The sequence below is a fragment of the Medicago truncatula genome, chromosome 8 (genome assembly GCF_003473485.1).
Source record: "Medicago truncatula cultivar Jemalong A17 chromosome 8, MtrunA17r5.0-ANR, whole genome shotgun sequence".
NCBI lineage: Eukaryota > Viridiplantae > Streptophyta > Magnoliopsida > Fabales > Fabaceae > Medicago > Medicago truncatula.
Window position 1 is genome coordinate 7,781,329 of NC_053049.1, and position 22,636 is coordinate 7,803,964.

At 30.8% G+C, this 22,636-nt stretch overlaps 2 protein-coding genes across 2 annotated transcripts; one reads left to right on the top strand and one right to left on the bottom strand.

Moving 5' to 3' along the window:
• The first annotated feature begins 772 nt into the window (after positions 1-772).
• LOC11434057 (potassium transporter 5) lies at positions 773-4,023 on the top strand. Its single transcript, XM_024772843.2, has 5 exons — positions 773-964; positions 1,542-1,764; positions 1,883-2,119; positions 3,652-3,693; positions 3,830-4,023. The coding sequence occupies exons 1-5, from the start codon at positions 803-805 to the stop codon at positions 3,856-3,858; spliced, it is 693 nt and encodes a 230-aa protein (XP_024628611.2). The 5' UTR covers positions 773-802; the 3' UTR covers positions 3,859-4,023.
• An 18,107-nt stretch (positions 4,024-22,130) lies between these two features.
• On the bottom strand, positions 22,131-22,559 carry LOC112417299 (uncharacterized). The gene has a single exon (XM_024772844.1). It carries the CDS (start codon positions 22,557-22,559, stop codon positions 22,131-22,133), a length of 429 nt encoding a protein of 142 aa, XP_024628612.1.
• Between the last annotated feature and the right edge of the window lie 77 nt (positions 22,560-22,636).

A 22,636-nucleotide genomic window follows, 5' to 3' on the forward strand; every position in this document is an offset into this window, starting at 1 on the left:
GGACCACCTATAATGTTGGTCCACCTTAGACATTTAGTGTTAAAAACAGACGAAAATGACCAAAATGATAACGGCAGAAGAATTATGAGACCAAATTGAGACACTTTATAGTTAGATGATCAAAATAAAAATAAAAAATAAGTTAAGGAATCAAAGCATGTATTAAATCTATTATTTACTACGATTTTATGCACTTATCAGTATTTGCCCTTTCATCCATCAAATACCCAATTCACTCAATGTAAATAAACTCTATCACAATTTTGTAATAATTAAACATTTGACCAACACTTATAGTCAAAATTCCCTATAAAAAAAAACTAATAGTCAAAATAAGCATTAATTAATTTACTATATCAATCCCCGTAAGCTTAGCTCAGTTGGTAGGGATATTGAATATTATATGCAGGAGCCGGGGTTCGAACCTCGGACACTCCACTTCTCCACAATTAAATTGTGTGAGCTCTAGCCACTAGGCTACTTGACAAAAAAAAAATTTACTATATCACGTTACACAAAATAATATTATTTTATCATATCTTTTTTATATAGTATAGTATATTTGTCATAAAAATTAATATATATTGAAAATAATTGCAATCAATTTGTTATGGTAATCATGAATTAGATGGTTCATGGTATGTAACCAAAAAAAAAGATGGTTCATGGTCAAACATAAATATCCTTTTTTTTTTTTTTTGAAGGAAAGTATATTTAATTCTTGTGATATCCTCCTATATAAACCCCTTGCCATTGTAAAGATAAAAAAAAATGTCTCAATTGTAAAACGTATCGATCCCCAATGTCTACTGAAGGAGATTGTACAAACATGGAGGAAGTAGAGATAAAAAAGTGGAAGGAGACAATGAACAAGAAGAGCCTCAAAGAAAGAAAGACATCAATGGCTAACTCACTCACTATTGAGGCTGGAATAGTTTCCAACATCACTAATCACTCTTCAAAGGTTTCTCTACCAATTGTTTTTTCATCTTCTCTTTTTTCTCTCATTGAATTATCTCTTTCCACACACATATACAATGAAATTAATCTTTATAGTTACGTACATAAATGATACTATGAATCGTTGAATTTGTCAAAATCTATTCCATGATCTCTCAACTTACATATACTTTGAATCAGTGAATTTGTCTAAATATTTTTCCATGATCTCTTACTGATGATCCATTCTTGTGTAACCAAGGTGGAGAAGAAAATTCTTCCATGATATCTTTTTTCCAATTCCCGTAAGTGATTTGTATTGAATTAGTGATACGGTGGTATTCGAGTGATTATGCTTCCATATACTAAACAAATTCCATAAGCCATTTAAAAAGGGTTGAAGGGTGTTTTTGTTAAATTGGAGTGTAACCGAAATTTCATGGGTGTAATTAGAATAAATCTTAAATTAATTAGTTCACGTTGCCATTTTCTTTTTATTGAAAATAATAAATTATGTTGTAAATTAGATGCATTTTTGTCCATTTGGATTAAATTTATAATTATAATTACTTGTTTCTTGAATGTTGATTATTAATTAATAGTTGGGTTGGATGGCTACTCTTGCTTTGGCATTTCAAAGTTTGGGAGTTGTATATGGTGATATTGGAACATCTCCACTTTATGTTCTTGCAAGCACCTTTCCAAAGGGTATTGATCACACTGATGACATTCTTGGGGTCTTATCTCTCATATATTACACCATTTTGGCACTCCCATTGCTCAAATATGTCTTTATTGTACTTAAGGCTAACGACAATGGCAACGGTAAGATATCATGTTTACTACACATAACTAAATAATACTTTTGGTTAAAAAAAAAAAATAGCAAAATAATAGTACATAAGTAAAATATTTAATGAGATTGTTTTGGCTTTTTATTTAGGTGGGGCATTTGCACTATATTCATTGCTATGTAGGCATGCCAATGTGAGTTTGATTCCAAATCAACAACCAGAGGACATGGAGCTTTCTAACTACAAATTAGAAACACCATCTAGCAACCAACAATTGAAGAAGAAGCTTGAAAATAGTCATTTTGCACGTGTTCTTCTTTTATTTATGACTATATTGGGAACTACCATGGTTATAGGTGATGGGGTTTTCACTCCACCAATGTCAGGTTAATTATTAACTTTCACCTTTACAGTTTTGTCTACTAAATTTTACTCATCACCACAAGTAAGTAAACATATGTATTGAGAAAAAAACAAAATAATACAAATTGGTAATTATTACACCATGTGCACAATGCATCAAAAGAGAGTGAAACATAGCTTAAGTGATACTACAATTAGCTTAAGTGTAGTACAGTTACATCTTGTATATATCTGTATGATTGTATGTATTGAGAAAAAAACAAAATAATACAAATTGGTAATTATTACACAATGTGCACAATGCATCAAAAGAGAGTGAAACATAGCTTTAAGTGGGTGGCATTTCACATGGGAAAGGTTAATCCTTTCCCACCATGGGAAAGTTGGATTCAATGATTAGATTAAGTGAAGAACATATTCTTATCATGCTCTCTCAACACTAGATTTTTCTTCACACTATCTTCCAACAATTTAAAAATTTTGAAAATTAATTTTCAGAAATTAAAAAAATCGAAAAAAATTCAGATAATTTTTTTTTAAATTCTATAATTCATTTATTGAATGTTAGAATTTTTTTTTTTGAAAAAATGAAAAAAAAATTCCAGAATTTTATTTCAAAAACCTTATTTTCCAGAATTTTATTTTCTTAGAAAAATAAAAAACTTTAATTTCAAAATATTTTTTTAGGATTTTTATTTTATTTTTCAGAATATCTTATTTTATTATGAAATTAAAAAATATATTCTTTTTAGAAAAATAAAAACTTATCTTAGTTTCCAAAATTTTATTTTTATTGAAATAAAAAAAAATTCTAACATTCAATAAATGAATTATAGAATTTAAAAAAAAATTATATGAATTTTTTTATATTTTTTTAATTTCTGAAATTAATTTTGGAGAATTTTTAAATTGTTGGTAGTTAGTGTGAAGAAAAATCTAGTGTTGAGAGAACATGTTAAGAATATGTTCTTCACTTAATCTAATCATTGAATCTAACTTTCGCATGGTGGGAAAAGATTAATCTTTCCCATGTGAACACACACCCTTTAAGTGATACTACAATTAGCTTAAGTGTAGTACAGTTACATCTTGTATATATCTGTATGATTGTATGTATTGAGAAAAAAAACAAAATAATACAAATTGGTAATTATTACACCATGTGCACAATGCATCAAAAGAGAATGAAACATAGTTTTAAGTGATACTACAATTAGCTTAAGTGTAGTACAGTTACATCTTGTATATATCTGTATTATTGTACTCACTTCATTCACAAGCAATAAGAATCATTTTCACATTTTCTCTAGTTTCATAATAGTAATCAAATTGACCGCTCTAGTAATTATTAGTAAAGCACAACGTGTCTTACCAAAATGTCTGATGGAAAAAAGATTAAAATCTTGGTTAAACATTGACATGTTCACAAAAACTATAAAGAAAATAATACTTCTATATGCAATGTTTTTTTTAGAGATATTATATGCAATGTTATTGACCATTTTTTAACATTGGATGGACTTGACAAAAATATTTTGCTCAATTGTACATGCAGTTATTTCAGCAGTAAACGGAATCAGTTCTAAATTGGGTCAAGGTATTTAATTTAAGAAGACTTCAAATTTTTATTTACTTATTTATTTTTTTTTGTGTGTTTTTTTCCTAATGATTTATTTTGTGTTGTAATTATTATAATATTTTGCTTATTTTTCACTTTCATATAACTTTTTAAGAAGGAACTTTCAACAAAGAGATGAGTTGATGGCTATCCCTCGCAAGAAGCTTGTAAAGGTTGGAATGACATATGAAATATGATGCTCAGGAAATGAAGATATATATGAAACTGGTATTTTATTAAAGAAATAATTAGAGTTGTACTTTACATTTTGTTTGCTTGTCGTGAAGCTTATTTTAATATGTAAACTTTGTTTTTTGTTTCTCGTTTTCACAAACACAATGCAAAGTTTTTTTTTTTTTTTTTAAAAGGGAAGCCCCTAATATGGTCTCTAATTATAAGGGTCCGAACCTCTATATTTGACTATGCATATTCGGTTGCCTCTTGTTGGTTTTTTTTTTTATTTGGTCAGAGCCTCTTTTTGGTTTTATATCGTTAAAAAAATCACTCTCTCCTCCATCGAAGCCATTCTCATCCTCAACCATTATTTTTTGAAAGATTCTCATCCTCAACCATGGTTTGGTGCTTAATAAAGGCTTTTTTAAATTTCTAATAACCTTGCCATATGTGATTAACTATGAACAATTGAACACTTGAAATGAGTACCTTTTTATTTCAAAGTTTAGCTGAAAAAGACATGGTTATTGAAGGCATGGGTGGGCGAACAAGAAAGTGAAAACTCCAACGAACCCTTTTGGAGGAACTAAAAAACAAAGAACATCAATTTGATGATTAAAATTGTTGAATTATGCTTTAAGTTTTAAGAAGACATGTTTAAGAATGCATTTAATATGAACTAGTACACTGACCCGTGCCAGCACGGGGAAATAAATTTTTTTTTTGATCAAATGTGTAGATTTTAAATTCGATATGAATATCATCTTAATTTTGTATATATTTTGAAATATCTAAACATTGCATATAACGATAAAAATATTTGGATTATTATACTTTTACTAATTATTTGTAGTATAAGATGCACTCATTGTTAAACTTAGTATATGTAATTTTCTTGCAAAAATACGCCGACGTACTGTGTAATAATATTTATTGACAAAATGTATTTTATTAATCATAAAAACTAAAAAATATGTTTTTTTTTTTATATATAATAGTCATTGTCACATGCATACACGTAGTCGGTAAATGCAAATGTTTATTTTTTTACGGGTGTGTATAAATAAAGTTTGGGCTACAGAAACGTCGATTGTTATTTGTTTTTAATTTTTACAAAACAAATGGTCTAATGTAAATATTGTATTTTAGGGTAACAACGATGTAAAAAAAAAAAAAGGTTTCGCGGATTGTTAAACCTGAAAAGTGCATGAATTAATAGTCAATGACAGGAGGATCTGCTTATATAGAAATTGCATGTCTATAATGACCAGTACGCCTTACAAAGAAATTAAAAATAAAACGACTTCCAAACAATAGGCAACTTTAGTTTTATAAATTATAGCGACAACAATTCTAAAACTTAACCAATGATCATACTTTTTGAAAAACTTCACGATACACAACATTTGTGGTCTCCTTATAAACATTATTATCTTCATCCAGGATGAGCAGCTTTAGACCTTTTCTTGAAGTTACTCGAGAGACAGCGACATAAAGTTGTCCATGCGTGAACACAGACTTAGGAAGATAAACCCCCACTCGAGATAAAGATTGACCCTAGCTTTTATTTATTGTCATTGCAAAACAAAGCGTCAATGGAAATTGCCTGCGCCTGAATTTGAAGGGTAGTCCTGGATCACTCGGAATAAGATACATCCTGGGAATGAATACCCTAATACCTGCCCTTTTCCTGTAATTACGGTAGCAGCTATCGTGCTCTTCCCTAGATGTGTAACTATCAGCCTAGTACCATTACACAGTCCATTGGCCTGATCGATGTTTCTCATCAGCATAACTGGAAATTCCACCTTTAGTTTCAACATGTGATTTGGAATTCCAGAGCTCTTAATACAATTAAGAAATTCTGGTGTGAACCACTCGCTTTGGACATCAGAATTTTCACCCGATCTAAAAATAGAATCAGAGCTTAAATACTCTTTCTCTTCACCTGAAATCAGCGACATCATAAATTCGTTAACATGCTCAACTGAATCAAGCGTTGGTGCGAGTATTCCCCTTTCTTGGAAAAATAGTTGGTCACCAAGGTTATCATTCAGATCGGAATACACAAAGTCTATAAGTGACATCAACGGATTTGTTGTGTTTGATATCAGCAAATCTTCAGGAATTTCTACCTTCATTTCACCATTGTCACCCGAAGCATCGTTGTCGTCTCCAATTGAGAGTATCCACTTACAAAAATTCGCAATTTCTTCCTGCTCTACAGGTACCGAAGATGCACTCAATCTCATATTAACAGTAAGCCTCAACACATTACAATAAGCTCATATCTTTGACGAATTGACCGAGGCATCAACAATAATCGGCCTCGTTCCTCCTCGGACAATAGGCAATATCTGCCTAAAATCACCACCTAAAACTACTGTCATTCCACCAAAAGGTTTAAGTGTGTTTAGGGGATCATTTTTGGACATGATATCATGCAATGATCGGTCAACTGCCTCAAAACACCATCGGTGCATCATTGGAGCCTCATCCCAAATTATCAACTTTGCAGCACGCACCAGGTCTGCCCTAGGACTATCCTCTTTCATCGCAAGCGATGACGCCTCATTAATCTCAATAGGGACTGTCAGCGTCGTGGTTCTTCCACCTGGTAATAGAAGAGCCGTTATACTGCTGGATGCAGCATTCAATACAATTAACCCATTCGATCTAACAGCAACCGACAATGTTTTCCGTATAAAGGTTTTTCCCGTACCACCGTAACCATATAAGAAAAAAACCCACCGTCATCAGAACCAACGGACTCCATGATCTTGTCATGCACACATCTTTGTTCATCAGTCAGCATCAGTAACATATCGGCGTGTGTCTTTTCCAGTTCAACTTTGTTGTAATTTAGCTCATCAATGATAAGCTTGTTTGTGAAAGTTGGCATGTCTTCCGCGTTTGGCCTGGGCATAGATTTGAAGTCAGTAAGCGACGTCCGTTTTCCTGAAGCAGCATTTCAATTTCAATCAAACACATGTTCTTCAAGTCATCGCCACCGATACGCATATCTACATATTAAATGTAAAGTCACGAAATTAATATGAACACCTAAAGAAAAACGATAGTAAGAGAATATATGCAATGCAACAGAAAAAATGATATTAAAGTCACGACTCAATTCTTAATCGAAAAAGCTTCTTTCAGCTTAACTCAAACTAAAAAAATAAGCTTATTTGTAAAGGATTTCCCAAGCCATTATTTATTTAAAGCGAAAATAAATAGATATAGGAACTGCTACAAAATGATGTCATGAATGCTCACTAATCTAGATAACGTGAAAAAGTAATCAATTAAAAAACAGAAAATGTGAACAAATTAATCAAGATATACATAGTGGAAAGCTATATATGACAGTTTTGTGGCGTTGACAGTAGATAAATATATTTATTTAATAGTGTATAATCAAATTAATAGTGTATTTGTTTATTTATTTTTTTGAAAGAATATTGTATTTGTTTATTATCACTACTTAAATAGATAAATATATTTATTGAGATAGGCATACAATACTTTGAACAGGACTATGTTAACCAATTTTCTAAGATGTGCCTTTTAGACAGAAAAAAAAATGCAAAAATTAGATCGTAAACAAAACAAAAAATGGTGCATAGATTTCGTAATAAGTACAATAAACATTACCCAGAATATTCAGACGCTTCCTACGTTCAAATAAGATATCATCGGACAGTAACTGCCATGCCACATCCCATACTATATCAGGGCTCGTCATTGTTCTAATGGTTAAGAGATGCACAAACAACCAACGCAATTGATGGCCCGAACCTAACTCACCATTTTCCGTGATACCATCTATAAACTCTCTGTCGTCATCAAATAATCCTAAAGTAGAGCGTGCTTCTTGGAACGCGTCATAGGTATGTCCATTAATCGTTTGTATGCATCTATATCTCATGCAGCCCTTCTCAACGGTCAATAGTATCCTCATGTAGTACAACTCCCATATACCAGGCGGCGTGTAATGAACCCTTCCAATTTGATATCCTAGTTTACGTGGCTGCCACTTATCACGATTGTCACCGTCAAGGCGTCAACAGACAACTGCATCAATGCCTTATCAGGGACTTTGTTCACGTATTTGAAAAGGTACTTGATGGAGTTGGATTTGTTACAACATTCCACATTTACATGACCTTCGTATCTAATGAGAAGATGTGGATTGTATGGGATGACATATCGATTATCCAATAGGACCCTCTGCTTGTCAACATGTATCCCAAAATCGCGACGTTTGTACCTCGGATAACCCTCGTCAAACGTCATAGTTCCTTTATAATCCTTCGGATAATATTTCGTACATATGCCCCTGTCCATGCAAGGCGAGAAGGGACGGGCACCACCACATGGCACGTGGCGCTGACGTGGCATGCCACATAATTATTTTTTGTTTATTTTTTTTCAAAATTCTAAAAATTCATTTTTTAAATTGAAAAATCGGAAAATAAATATAAAAAATTTAAAAATCGGAAAAAAAAACTGAAAATTAAAATTTTTCGATTTTTTTCTTCTTCAAAATTCTGAAAGTTCATTTTTTTTTTAAATTAAAAAAATCAGAAAATTGAATTTTCGATTTTTAATTAAATTTTTTTTTTTCAAAATTCTAAAAATTAATTTTTTTAAAATTTTATAAATCTGAAAATTAAATTTTCGAAAATTCATTTTTTTTTAATTCTGAAAATTAAATTATATTTTCAAAAGTTATAAATTTTGAGATTATATAATTTTCAATTTTTTTTTCTTAAATTTATTTCTAAAGTTTAAAAACACTAATTTCCAATTTTTTTCTTCATATTTCAAAAAAAAAAATGGAATGGACTGCCACGCGGCAAAAGTCGCACAGTCAGCAACTGCCTCGTGGCCAAAGCCATCCCATGTCAGCAAAAAAGTGGGGTCAGAGACCTTTTTAAAACTTTTTTTTTTACAGGGATGTTTTTAATTTTTTTTTTTATAAGGACGAAAATCAAAACGCGTCCAAATTACTGGGACAGATTGGATATTCAAGCCTAAAATACTACTAATATTACAGTGTATACCTGCATCAATTTTGCCAAACATTCTTCTTTCTTAAAATCATCCATCAATTTATCCAACTTCATTTTGAACACTCGATAAACAATATCAGGTCTATCAGATGCCTTTAAGTTTCGTTCTTTAAGAAAATCTTGAATTTCTCGCCAGTTTGTATTGCACGCGATTGTTACGAACAGATCGGGATATCCATATTTCTTACAAATTGACATTGCATCCTGACAATTATTAAACATGTAATGTCTGCCACCCGCAAAGGACGGCTATAACACTATCTTTCGTCCAACATTAGACGCATCAATTTCACCCATATCCATTGCCTCGTGCAAACCATTCAGAATGCCGCACCTTATGGTCTTTTGATTTTTTTCTAATGTACCTCAACCGTTGTGATTCGATCATAGTATAGCAATCAAGAGATTTCCTCGAGTTAACAACATTGCCATAATCAACGATCTTGTCTTGCATTCTATATGCAATCTATTCGTGTATGATGCAATCCATTTTCGCATGTCTTAAGTGTTTTCAATGAAGATGTTGGATTTCTCTAACCCAAATATGATGATCCAACAAATTGTAGACTCCCTCAGAACTCCAAACGTTATGATGAAATATTTTGTTATTTTTAGGTGTTATTTTCTTACTTTTTTATATTAAATATAAAAAAATATTTAAAATTTTTGTATTATTTTAAATTCCTTCACTTTCGATCTTTGGTGAAAACTAATCATAGGAAAACATGAATGTGTTATGCTCAGTTGACAAAATGCATGTCTATTAAACTTTTTTATGATTGATGATTTAGGAGAATATTTTGATACGTGATAAGTGAGTCATATATGTATGAAGAAAGAAAAGCACAAACTTTGGTCTGCAATAGATGAAATATGTGAGAATGCAAATAAAGGAACTAATAGTTAAGGTTTCAAATTAGAAGAAGGCAAGAAAGTTTGCATCGTTATTTATTTTTCAATACATGTTGACATATGTATATCTCTGTATTGAAATCATTTGATTGTCGTTGTTTTTGATATAAATACAATAATGGATGGTTAATTGGTAATATAATTTCTATTAAAAATATTATACTGTAAAATTTATATTTATGGGTTAATGCAGTGATTGAGGGTAGATTTGAATTTTAAGTTAAGACAAATTTTAGATTCGTATAAAAACTGAGACTCAATTAATTGCTAAGAAAAAAAAACCTTAAAGTTCAAAAAAATTAATTTGAAAATTTAATCTCTATCTCAATGTCCTATTTTTTACTTATTATTTTTAATGAAGTAATTATACATTTTTAATTATTATCAAGATATAATTGTATCTTTAATTATTGTGAATGATCAAAGTTTGGTTGTAGAATCCATTAACAACACTAAGGCGAGCTAAGGGAAAACGGAAAACTTGTTTTATATTCTCAAATGATTTAAAGAACTCTGTGAGTTTCTTTTTTAAGATAACCTTGATTGGAGCATTTCAAAGTTTCAACAAATCATTTATAATTAAGACAATTAAAGTATGTGTTTAATTTTTGAAAGAACAAAATATAATTTTTTTTTTTTATGCTTATTTAAAGGTACTTAATTAATAACAATTTTTTATATCGTATTCACGCGAAAGTCACGATCCTTTACTATAAGCATACCCAAGTCTTTGGAATCAAATGTCGTGAAACAAAGAAAAAAATAGATAGCCTATTTAGAACGTTTGTACCAAATTAATTTCATTCAAAATATTACAACGTTTATTTCAAATATTACAATGTGATCACTTATTTAAAAAGTTGTATAAAATTAATTACATCCAAAATATTATTGATCTCCTCAGAGATATTTGTCTTGAACTCAACCATCATATAATCGGTTTCATCTATAAAATAATATCTTCATATTCTTATTTTTTGTGTTTGTTCGTGATTTCTTGATTCAATACCTTGTATGCATAGGAACCACAAAAGTAAAAAAAAAAAAAAAAAAAAAAAAAAAAAACTATAGTATTCATTTATAAACCATCCCTAAATAATAGAACAATAACGAAAGCATAACAATGTCATAAAAGCGAATTTTTTTTTTCTAACCCTTTTTGCCAAAAAAAATCCAGATATGACCCCCTTTGAAAAAAAAATACCGAAATGACCCACTTTTGAATTTTTTTTTTTTTTGTCTTCTAGCGCGTTCCCGCCATCTGAAATGGCGGGACTGGCCGCCGGTCAGACTGCAGTCGCGTCAGCCGTCGCGTCATGACGGCAGGTGGCTTTTTTTTTTAATTTTTTTTTTCGTTCCCGCCGTTTGATCTGGCGGGACTGATTATTTTATTTTTTTTTTTCGTTTTTTTTTTTAAATTAAATAATGATGATAATAATAATGATAAATAATAATAATAATAATAATAATGATAAATATTTAATAAAAAAACTACTTTCTCCGCGGAAACCAATTACGCCAATGTAAACTATGACCTCCCGTAGCACATAATTTATTTTTTTTCGTTTTTTCTTTTTATTTTTTTGGCAGCATTGTTTTACATTTTTTTTTTTTGAACAAATAGCATTTTTTTACATAAAATAAAACACAACAAATAATAATGATAGAAAAAAATATATTAATTTATTTGAACACATAATACATAACATTATTAACTACCGATTATTTAAACTCGGACAATTTCTCCTAATATGACCGGTATGCCGACACAACCCACACCGTCTCGGTGTCGGAGTCCTCTCCACCACCTCCTCGTCCATTTCAGTCCTTATGCGGGTACTATTGGGTCGACCTTTCTTTAGTCTTCACATGTTTGGATTATGGCAAAGCACGGGACCGTCGTATGGAAGCCAATAACTCTTGTCGTGGACTACTTTGAAGGCTGTGTTGTAGATGGAGTAAACACTCTCGTTTTTGAACACAGGTGGAATAAGGGTTGTGTAGTCATGGCGAAATGAAGAACACGCGGCTATGACATGAGAACATGGCAAATGTAAAGCTTGAAATTTCCCACAATCACACCACCCTGCTCGTAGGTCCACCTTGAAAGTTCCCATTGGCCTTCCTTCCCTGTAGTTGACGGTCTCACGGACTGAGAAGGTATACCTTTCTCGGTCAAACTGTTCGACATGATGGGTGTTGGACTTAACAATGTCATCCTGAATCGCATTTTGGCAATATTCACTGAACAAATCTCCGGAACCTACCCTTGCAAACGCTTTTTGAGCCCTATCAGCAAAGAGACATGCCAGCCTATAGTAGGTTGATTGAACTATAGGTGTAACAGGTAGGTTGCGTGTTCCCTTAAACACAGAGTTCCACGACTCAACGATGTTGCTTGTCATTTGGCCCCATCGTCGACCCTCATCATATGCTTGAGTCCACTTTTCTTTCGGAATATTGTCCACCCAATCTAATGCACGCTGATTTGCCTCCTGGATTACACCACGATAGTAATTGAACAAGGGTACGTTTAGGGCATATCCTGCATGTTAAGAAAAAACAATTAGTTAGCAAATATGTAAGTAAAATAAATGTTATTTTTTTATTAATTTTTACATAAATTTATCCAGACTTTACTAATTATAACATTTTCAAAATTAACTAGATGGCTAGAACATGGTAATAAATTCGTGGAAAATCCTCGGAATAATCTCGTATGTACGCGTTTAAAAATCGACACCATGACATATGATCAGGTATTACACTTTCTTTTAGTCATTGCTTTTTAGTCAACAATTGAAGACTAATATTCATTCTTTTTAAACAGTTCTCCTGGAGGCCTTATGTCAACTTCAATTACAACAACGAAGAAGAAAGCCAGATATGGTCTGCAAACACATATCTCATCTGTTTTCAGATTGTCGAGAGACATCAGACAGACAGAGTAAGGCTTCAATTTGGCTTACCGCAACACCCACCTTCCTTACCAGAAAATTTGAAAGATTTCCACAAAATTAATTTGTCAAAAGATAGAATTAAAGGCTCGTGGGGAGATAAACATCATCGTCAAGTCCAAAACTAGAACCAACGTCATCAATTAGCACTTCACGGCGTTCGGTATAACCATGAGGTTTATCCAAATCGTCAATATTTTGCATGGTATTGGGAATTTTTCGGAGATTATCTGTGGCTTTCTAGACAAGTATTATTGTCAAACCCAAGGCAAGCATGTGCATCAATTTTACCAGGATTGCCGCGTGACTATCCTGCAGTCCCACAAACTTATACGGTGCCAGATGAAAATATGTGGTCAAATACACCTCCACCCTATAACCAATTCATGACACCTCCACCCACTAACTTTGACCAAACCTTTAACCCATCCACCAACTACAACTACAACCAAACTTACCAATCACCGCCACATCCCACAAACCAAATCTTACATAACACCCCAATCCCATATCCAAGCTATTCTCAACAAAGTCATCATGGAGAAAGCTCTCGAACATCAAACTATTCATTTGATGACTACAATCCAACTCAATACACCACACAAACCGGTTATCCAGACCAATCACAATACTCCTCGTTCAACCTACCAACCCCTCCACACTTTGTCAACTATCCCCAAACAAGCTATGCACCTCAATGGCCAAATTCACAAACAAATACCATAGAAAATCTGGCAGCAGGGTTTAATGACGATGACTTCGTCAATGATATCTAGACCAATTCAGCTTCCCAAATGCAAAATGAAGTCGCTATGGAAACTAACGATGATGCTGAAATTCTTGACGAGGATGTGGAAGAGGAAGAGGAAGAGGAAGCGGAAGAGCAACACCAACGACCCGTACGGAACAAAAAAGATAAATTATGTGCTACGGGAGGTCATAGTTTACATTGGCGTAATTGATTTCCGCGGAGAAAGTAGTTTTTTTATTAAATATTTATCATTATTATTATTTATCATTATTATTATTATTATTTATCATTATTATTATTATTATTTATCATTATTATTTAATTGTAAAATAGAAAAAACGAAAAAAATAATAAAATAATCAGTCCCGCCAGATGAAACGGCGGGAACGAAAAAAAAAAAAAAAAAAAAAAAGCTGCGCCAGGCTGACGCGACGGATGTCAGCTCCGGCGGCCAGTCCCGCCATTTCAGGTGGCGGGAACGCCACTAAAAGACAAAAAAAAAAAAAAAATTCAAAAGTGGGTCATTTTGGTATTTTTTTTGGCAAATAGGGTCAGAAAAAAAAAATTCTCATAAAAGCATAAGGAAAAAATAAAATAAGTCACATGAAAAATAAAATAAAGGAGAGATGAATAATTTTTTTATAGGAGAGACGAAGAAACTACTTTTTATGTGAACATTTGATTCATCAAAATTGCAGCATGAAGGAAATATTACTCTTGGAACATTGATATCAATGAAAAAAAATATGAAGAAAAAAGAATAAAAAAACTAAACAATCTTTGTCTGAACATTTGATTCATCAAAGTCACAACATAAAGGAAATTTAAATATTTGAGCATTGATATCAAAGTTAAAAAAGAAGAAGAAGAACAAAGAATAAAAAACGGGGGATAAGAGTTGTGAATTGTGATGTGAAATTATGTCAATCCATATTTCTAATTTATAGACTTGTTTCACACCGTAATTTGGTATAATAACCATTATTTTTTTAACATTCCTAAAAAACAATTGTTCTATGCAGGGTATTCATTTACAAAATTATTTGGTCATGAATCAATTTTAATGTCCATAAATTGTTTTAATAGCCATTAAAAGTGTATCATAAAAAAGTCTCATATTCTAAGTTTTTTTTTTTTTTTTAGGAAATCTCCTATGCTAAGTTAGAGGTGATTTTGACATATATATGTAACATAATCATTTAAAATAGAGGTCATTTTTTTTCTTCTGATTATGTGTTTTTTTTATTATTATAATATATGTAATGATCCAAGCATAAACAATTAAAATTTTGGTCAATGATAATAGTGAATATTTTCTCACTAAATGTTTCATTAAAAAAAAAAATTATTAATAGTTTGTTTTCATTATTGTTTTCAGAATATAGTAATATTTATAGTCAACATGTATGAAGCAATCAAAAAACTTATTCCCTTAATTTATGGATAGAGTAATTGAAAATAAAATGGTACATTAATTTTCAAAAATTTATATGATTAAAATTAGAAAGAAAAATAAAACAAATACTCATGATACATAGATATAGAAAAAAAATGATTCTTAGATATAGATTAATCCATTAATTTCGAAAATATTTGAATTTTTTTATTATAATTTTTAACTCGGTTCTAAAAAAAAAATAGAGGTCTATGTTTTTTTAGTTATAATTTTTAACCCGATTTTTAAATAAAAAATAAAAAGAGGTCATGTAAAAAAAAAATCGTATCATTTTAAGATTGTTTCGATGCATGTTTCTTTGACCAAATCATATCAATAATATTCTTAATCAATTTGGAACAACTATTACCATTTTCGGTTCCTATCATATTAATAATATTATTATTTTAGAAAATCAATTTAGAATATTTTCATAAAATAAAAGAATAAACATAAAAGAAAAAATCTTCTTTTTTTTAATGAATATTTCTTTGACCAAATCATATCAATAAATTACTGATCAATTTGGAGTAGCTATTGCCAATTTCGGTTCATGTCATATTATATTAATAGTATTTTTGAATATCATTGCATCAATTTATTATGAATAAAAATAAAATAATAACATTAAATGTCAAATGCATGAGAATGATTGGATTACTCCAAATGCATGAGAATGCTTGGCTCTAGTTCCGATTTTTTCTCTTTCCTCACAAAAAATTATTTGATTCAAATTTGTACTTTTTGAATTCGAAATGTTTGATTTCTAATATAAATTCAAGTAATATAATTTGATATTGTAAAACTTCCTTTTATACATGAACATTAAATACAAATATGTGAGGATGATTGTGGTGAGGGCATTTTGTGAGGATCAATATGGTGAGAGCATTTGTAAAAAAAAAAAGGGACATGTGGCAAGACCAAAACAATAGTAATTCATTTCCATAAAAGTCTATGAGATGGGTCCTAAATTTATATTATATAGATTAGTGTGTTCTAAATTCAATAAGAAGCACGTTCATTCCTTCTAAGATATCTTTATGAATGATAAATGATTCAACATCATTTCGACAAATTCATCTGTCGACATTTTTAATGAAATCATTCTAATATTCTTAAAATGCCTTTCTAAATAAGTTCTTGTTGTAAAATGCAACTTGAATCATTCTTACTTTTAATGATTCATCTAAACTTTATTCCTAAGATGACATATCATGATATGCTTTAGAATTGGATCATAAAAATACCTTAATTATAAAATTTCATAATTGTATGAAATTTGATGATGTTCATAAAATTTGTTCTAGTTTACTCATTAACATATTCATTTCCTGATTCTTAAGTGATATATTTTGAAAATTGTTTTTGCAAATATGTTAATATGGATTATGAAAATTTCATTCTCCAAACATGTTTTTAAATTGATCCTAATTTAGGATTTATCTTTGAAAGATTTTCAAAAGAAACACATCATTTGTTCTTGAACTTTTTATGATGTTGAGAATGTTCTCATCACAAAGATCAATTAAAATTTGCATGTATAAGCATAATGAATTAACACTTGTGTAAGTTCATATTTTTTAGGCAAAAGTTTATTGTATATTGATTGCATTATTAATCAATATCTTGTTATGTAAATGTTTTTCTATATCCCTTATCATTGATACGCTAAAACTCCATGAGTTAGTCTCTTAATCATAATGGATGATAGACATGAGATTTAGAACAAGAAAAATGTCAAAATATCATGATTTCGATAATACAATATATGTCATATGTTATTCTTACATATGTATTTTCATGAATTGATTTTTGATGACTTATCTAAAAATCATATTTAATGTCTTTCAATATGAATATTTTAATTGAGTTTTATCGTTGATAAGATTTCAACAAAATAAAATAAAATAAAAATCATATTTAATAAGAGAATAATTATGTGAATTGTTAATAAATCCCTTACTCTTAATGCTTGTCAAGTCTGGCTATCATTAACCATATAATTTTCCCTCTAATTACGTACCTTGCATTAATTACTGATTAGATTAACCCTAAATATTTTCCCTCCCAAATGTTCTAATTTTGAATTTCTTTGGCAAATGTTGTGGTCATTTTTTGTTTACCGTGTTGTTTGTAACCCTTTACTGTTCCACGCATGCGTTTTCCAAGCTTAAAAAAATACAACATTAATAATGGCCTTTTGACTTCCATCTAGAAAACCAGAACCATCAACTCTGATTCATACTCTATTTCCCATGCCTATTGGCGCATTCATCCAACCTAATTCACTCAATATAAATGCATGCACTATTATTTCCTTTGGTTCTTCACTCTTCTTTTTTGAAACTCAATTCAATCTTTTCAAACTGTTCCGTGGCTGGCCGAAATAATGTGGAAACCATTCTGACCTATGCATGTCATTTAATTTTGAGAGGCCCTTATACTCTTTATACTTTTTTGAGAGGACCTTTTTTCACGTCATTTAATTTTTTTTCCTTTTTCGTTTGTAATTTTGGTAGCTCCGTTGGTTTCCAACCCTGTTTCTGACCTGGAAAAAGCTATGAATAAGTTGAAGATGAAGTACCTGTATATTGTTGAATACGACATGGAAGAGGTGGGTGATTAATTTGTTATTGCTTTCCTTATATATTAATGTACACATGGTTAGATACTACAACTAAACCGTAAAAATTTGTCTCTCATTTTCCCAGCTGTTAGTTTTTTGTTGATATATATATAAATTTTTTGCAAGTTGTTAGTTTAATGTTTTGGCAGTAACATACCAGGTTAAATACTTATGACTTAAAAATTTCTGGCTATTGTTTATATTGTATATGGACCTACACTTAACAAAAATCATAACTTAAAATTGGGGTATAGCTAAGCTAACCGTTGTGCTTCCTCTGGCTTTTTATTATTTTATAAACATACAAAAATAAATTTGCTTGCCTGTTCACGTTTCCTAGGCATTATAAATGATATTTCCTACATTGGATTAATTGTACTTTGTTAGATGGCAAAATAACTATTGTTTCCTGACCAAAAAATAAATAAAAATAATTATTGTTATACTTTGGTTTACTATATACTTAAAAACTTTGTTCTGGACTTTAAGCTGCTTCTTTTTTCCAACATTCTTCCCACATTGTTCTTTTTTGGTGCGTTGCAAACCAAACATCGTTGCTATGGCCTCCGTTTTCACTTCGATCTCAATGGTGTCTGGTGGCAAGAAGGACCTCAAGCTGAAGATTCAGGTTTCAAGTACATATTTGGTGCATTCATGACAAACAAAAGCCTAACGAGATAACATGTATGAACCTCCTGTTGGTGGATGAGAAAGTGGGTCTTTAATCATTGTCATATTGAGTTTTTTTGCTTTATGTTATAATTTATATCGTATTTTGCTATTTATGAGATGCTTTTGATATAATTTGTAGTCGGAAAAGATCCATGCAACGGTTAGAAAGGCTTTAGTGAAAAGTTTCAAGCAGAAGATTCAAGAGGGAGTGTCCTATGAGCTTGAGCAGGTGATGGTGGGTTTTAACGAGGGGCCTTTAAAGTTGGACGAAAATTCAAAGTGGACGAAAATTATGAACGGTGCCAACATACCATTAAACAGCTCCGATTTTGCTTCTTTTGCATTAATATTGAAGTCCTCAATAGAAGAGAAGATAATTGGTCGTATTCATATTCTGAAGTTGTGATTTTGATGCATTTCGTACATGTGATTGGTCACGTTGTAGAAAATGATGCTATGCGGGACATCGAGAAGAATGGAAAGAAGTTCAGGGTCATCGATCTAACATTATTTTGCAAGTAATTTGTGAGGAAGTTTTTCATAATTCGTATTCTAAAAAAGTATCACTTATGTTATGTCAATATCAGACTTCAACTTCTTTTAGGGTTGCATTTTAATTAAATTGACATTGCTATATTTTGACCAAACATTATTATTAAATTTATGTCGACTAGATTATCAACATTTTTTTTTTAGATATGTTTTCAAGTATTAGCAACTTGGGTCTTAGTTTTAAGAACACTACTGTTTATATGAATTTGTAACATTACACTATTGACAAATATATTCCGGCAAAACAAACCCGTACGGCGCATGGATCGACAATTTAGTTAACTATAAATTCAAAATTGATCTAAAAAGGAATTTACATATTTTGTTCCTAAACTAATATTGAACATGTTCTTGGCATGAATATTTTGTTTAATCATTGTTGAATGTCTACCTTGTTGCACTTGCAAAATTTGGAGACAAAAATAGAGAATTTGGTGACAAAAATAGAAAAATCTTCAACATGAAAATCTGTGAAGAGAGAAATATTTTTAACATTGTGTCAAATGACTCTGATTTTATCGCTTCAACTAATGAGTTATTTTCTCTGGTTTTAAAAAATTGTTGAAAATGATCAATTGATCATAATTGTCATTATTCAAATGATAAACTGAAATGCATATTAATCATGATACATGCTTGATTATGTTTGATAAGAGAATATGACTTCGCAAGAAAACATGATTCTTATGTGCAATATATTTTTGTTGTTTCTTCCCACATCTATACTTCATTTTTTATATATATCATACTCAATATTTTTTATAGATGCCAAAAGGGGGAGAGATATATGTGATGAGAGAGTAACATATGATGGGGAGAAAAATCCAAGATGGATTTGATCAAAATGAAGAATGTAAAGAATTAACCTCTTGCATATGTTTAGTGGGAGTTTAATTAGAATGATAAGAATTAAACTCTTGCACGTGTTTAAGGGAGCTTAATTTCATATCTATGAACATTCTTACATTTTTTATTATACACATCTGTAAAACTTAAGACTTATTCAAAAGGTTTTTCATCATAAAAAAGGGAAAGATTGTTGAAACAAAAATCTTTTTTATGAATGATTTAATGATAACAACCCTTATGGAATAAACACTAAGTTCTATGAATGGTGATCTACTCATGTTTGCACTTAAGTCTTTTCAAAGAAGTTGACAAGAAAGAAGTCTCTTACAAGTGCATATATATACTCATTGGAAGAATACCAAAACAGTACCATCACAAACTCAAAGAAGATATAAAAAGAATATTGCTTGAATTAAATGAGTGTTGATTGAAGATTCAACAAGAAGATAAATTTTATGATCAATTGACACATCCTTGTCACCACATGGTTTTCATCAAAGCCTTAAATATTCGAGGAATAAATGATTAAAATTTGAAAGGAATTATCTTCAAATAGCTTCTAAAAAAGAGTTTAAGGAAAAGGTACAAAAGTGTCATTCAAAAGAATGACTAAATGTACCTTCATGATTACATGCATGCCTAAACTAAAACATCTCAAAGATACTCAATGGAAAGAAATATTGTGTGCAATCACCAACATGAACTATGAGATAATTTGCATCATCAACAAAATAATTAAAGGTTAATTAACCGAGAATATATTGTCATCCCATATAGAAGAGAACATTATCAACTCCGATGAAAGAATGTTCTCATGATGAGGATGCATATTACACTGGAAATTATTATCATCGTTTCATCAAAATGATTAGAATCAGCTTTAAAGAGAAATCAATTCATGAATGAATTATTTATTAAGTCATTCATTTATGATATTGATCGGAGAATGATCAAAGAAAAAAAATCATGATCATATGCTTTGAGATTCTATCATAAAATACTCATGATGGTCCAAGAATCCTCTATCACTATTCAATATATGATTTGGAGAACAACAATCAATCAAAGGAATTTTGACTTTGAGAAAGGTTTCTCATGTTCCAACAAATATCATTTTGGTCATACAAAGTGAAGAAGACATCCTCATTTGATGTTTTAAAAGATAACAAAAATATTACAATTATTATTTTGTTATCTACTGGTGTGTTTTGTGAGAAATGTTTCATGAGAATGTTCTTGTTAAAGAGAAGAACATTCTAAGATTACAACTGAAGTTGAAAACATCTTTATCAAAGCAAATAAGCAAAAGGACATAAATGAACTTTGTGGTACAAATTCAAGAACAAAATATTCTCTATGTCTCACCAAAAGAAGATACTTTGATATATGACAAAAATGAAAAGAATATCACATGATTACATAAAGACTTTGCATTTAAAGAAATATTGAAAAAACACGTGCCTTAAAGAAAGAAGAAAAATAGTTTTACAAAGAAAAAATGTTCTTGAGAACATTCTGGTAAAACTACAAAGGGATAAGGATGACGTCATTATGTCTCATCCATTTAACACAAGATCACAGTTGGATTATTACATCACGTGTTCTTAAAGAAAGAAGAAAAAATTGTTTTTACAAAGAAAGAATGTTCTCAAGAACATTCTGGTGAAACTACAAAGAGATAAGGATGACATCATTATGTTCAATGAATTTACAACTAATCATAGATGTATTATTACAACCTCACGTGAGTTGTCTCAAAAGGCTTGGAAAGAAGAGAATGTTCTACAAAACATTCTTCACTTGGAATAGCATTTTTTTTTGCAACCTTGCACATCAATCAATAAAGCAAATGCACATGGGTTGTTTTGGAACGTACAAACAACAACTATATGTTTATGTATATTTCAAGTGAGCTTCAAAGACTCCAGCCATCTATAAATATAGCAACATATCAAGGCAATTGGCAAGAGCTTACAATACAAAAGAATTCAATCTCTCTCACGTGTATATTTTTCATAATTCATATTCAATGTCTTTCAATATGAACATTTTTTCTGATCCCTTTATTACTTTATTTATTTCAGTTATATATTCCAGAATTAACTGGTCCTTTTATTTACTTTATTTTAAATATACAATCCAGAGTTTTCTGATCCTTTTATTTATTAATTAACAAATATTTTTATATGTTTAACTCTTACCAAAAACTTTTTTTTTGTTACAAAGCTAAAAAAGTAAAGAAAAAGAAACAAAAACCAAAGAAAAGAAACCTAAGCTCTAGGGAACACACAGTTCCCATGGCATCAGTTCTGATTAGGGGAAGAAGATCATAAGGAGGAGAGGTATGCCTCGCAAACTCTTCAGTCGAAGTTGCTCCAAGCTTTGCCATGAAGTCAGCACATTGACTTCCTTATCTGAGGTAACAATGGATTGAGAAGTTCCTTGAGGAAAGCAGGTCTTTAATATCTTGGAGTAAAACATCATAAGCATGGTAGGGAGAGTTACTATAAGTGAGAAGCTTAACAGATAGCATCGAGTCAGAATAACAAATCATATCAGCAATGTCCATCTCAACTGCCAGAAGCAGACCTCTATGAATTGTCGTAAGCTCGACCAACAAAACGTTCGTTGATGCTGCGATATAACCGGAGAAGCCTGCTAGGAAGAAACCTGCATAATTACGGATTATACCTCCATAATCAGCTCGAATTGGAGAACCCAAGCAACTACCATCTAAATTCAACACAGTACCACGGTAATTATTATTATTCCAACAAATCAGACGTTCTGGCCGAAGGACAGACACAAATTGAAAGGCAGCCTCAATAACATCAACCATATTGTGAATGTGCAGATTAATCCGATGAATAGACCAAGTTTATTGACTAAGACACATTGATTTGTTTAACTCTTACC

Excerpts from the sequence above, each read along its gene's own strand:
- LOC11434057 (XM_024772843.2), top strand. The coding sequence starts at position 803 with ATGTCTACTGAAGGAGATTGTACAAACATGGAGGAAGTAGAGATAAAA. Across the intron at positions 1,765-1,882 it reads GGCTAACGACAATGGCAACG|GTGGGGCATTTGCACTATAT; the intron begins GTAAGATATCAT and ends CTTTTTATTTAG. Across the intron at positions 2,120-3,651 it reads TTTCACTCCACCAATGTCAG|TTATTTCAGCAGTAAACGGA; the intron begins GTTAATTATTAA and ends TTGTACATGCAG.
- LOC112417299 (XM_024772844.1), bottom strand. The coding sequence starts at position 22,559 with ATGGTTGATGTTATTGAGGCTGCCTTTCAATTTGTGTCTGTCCTTCGG.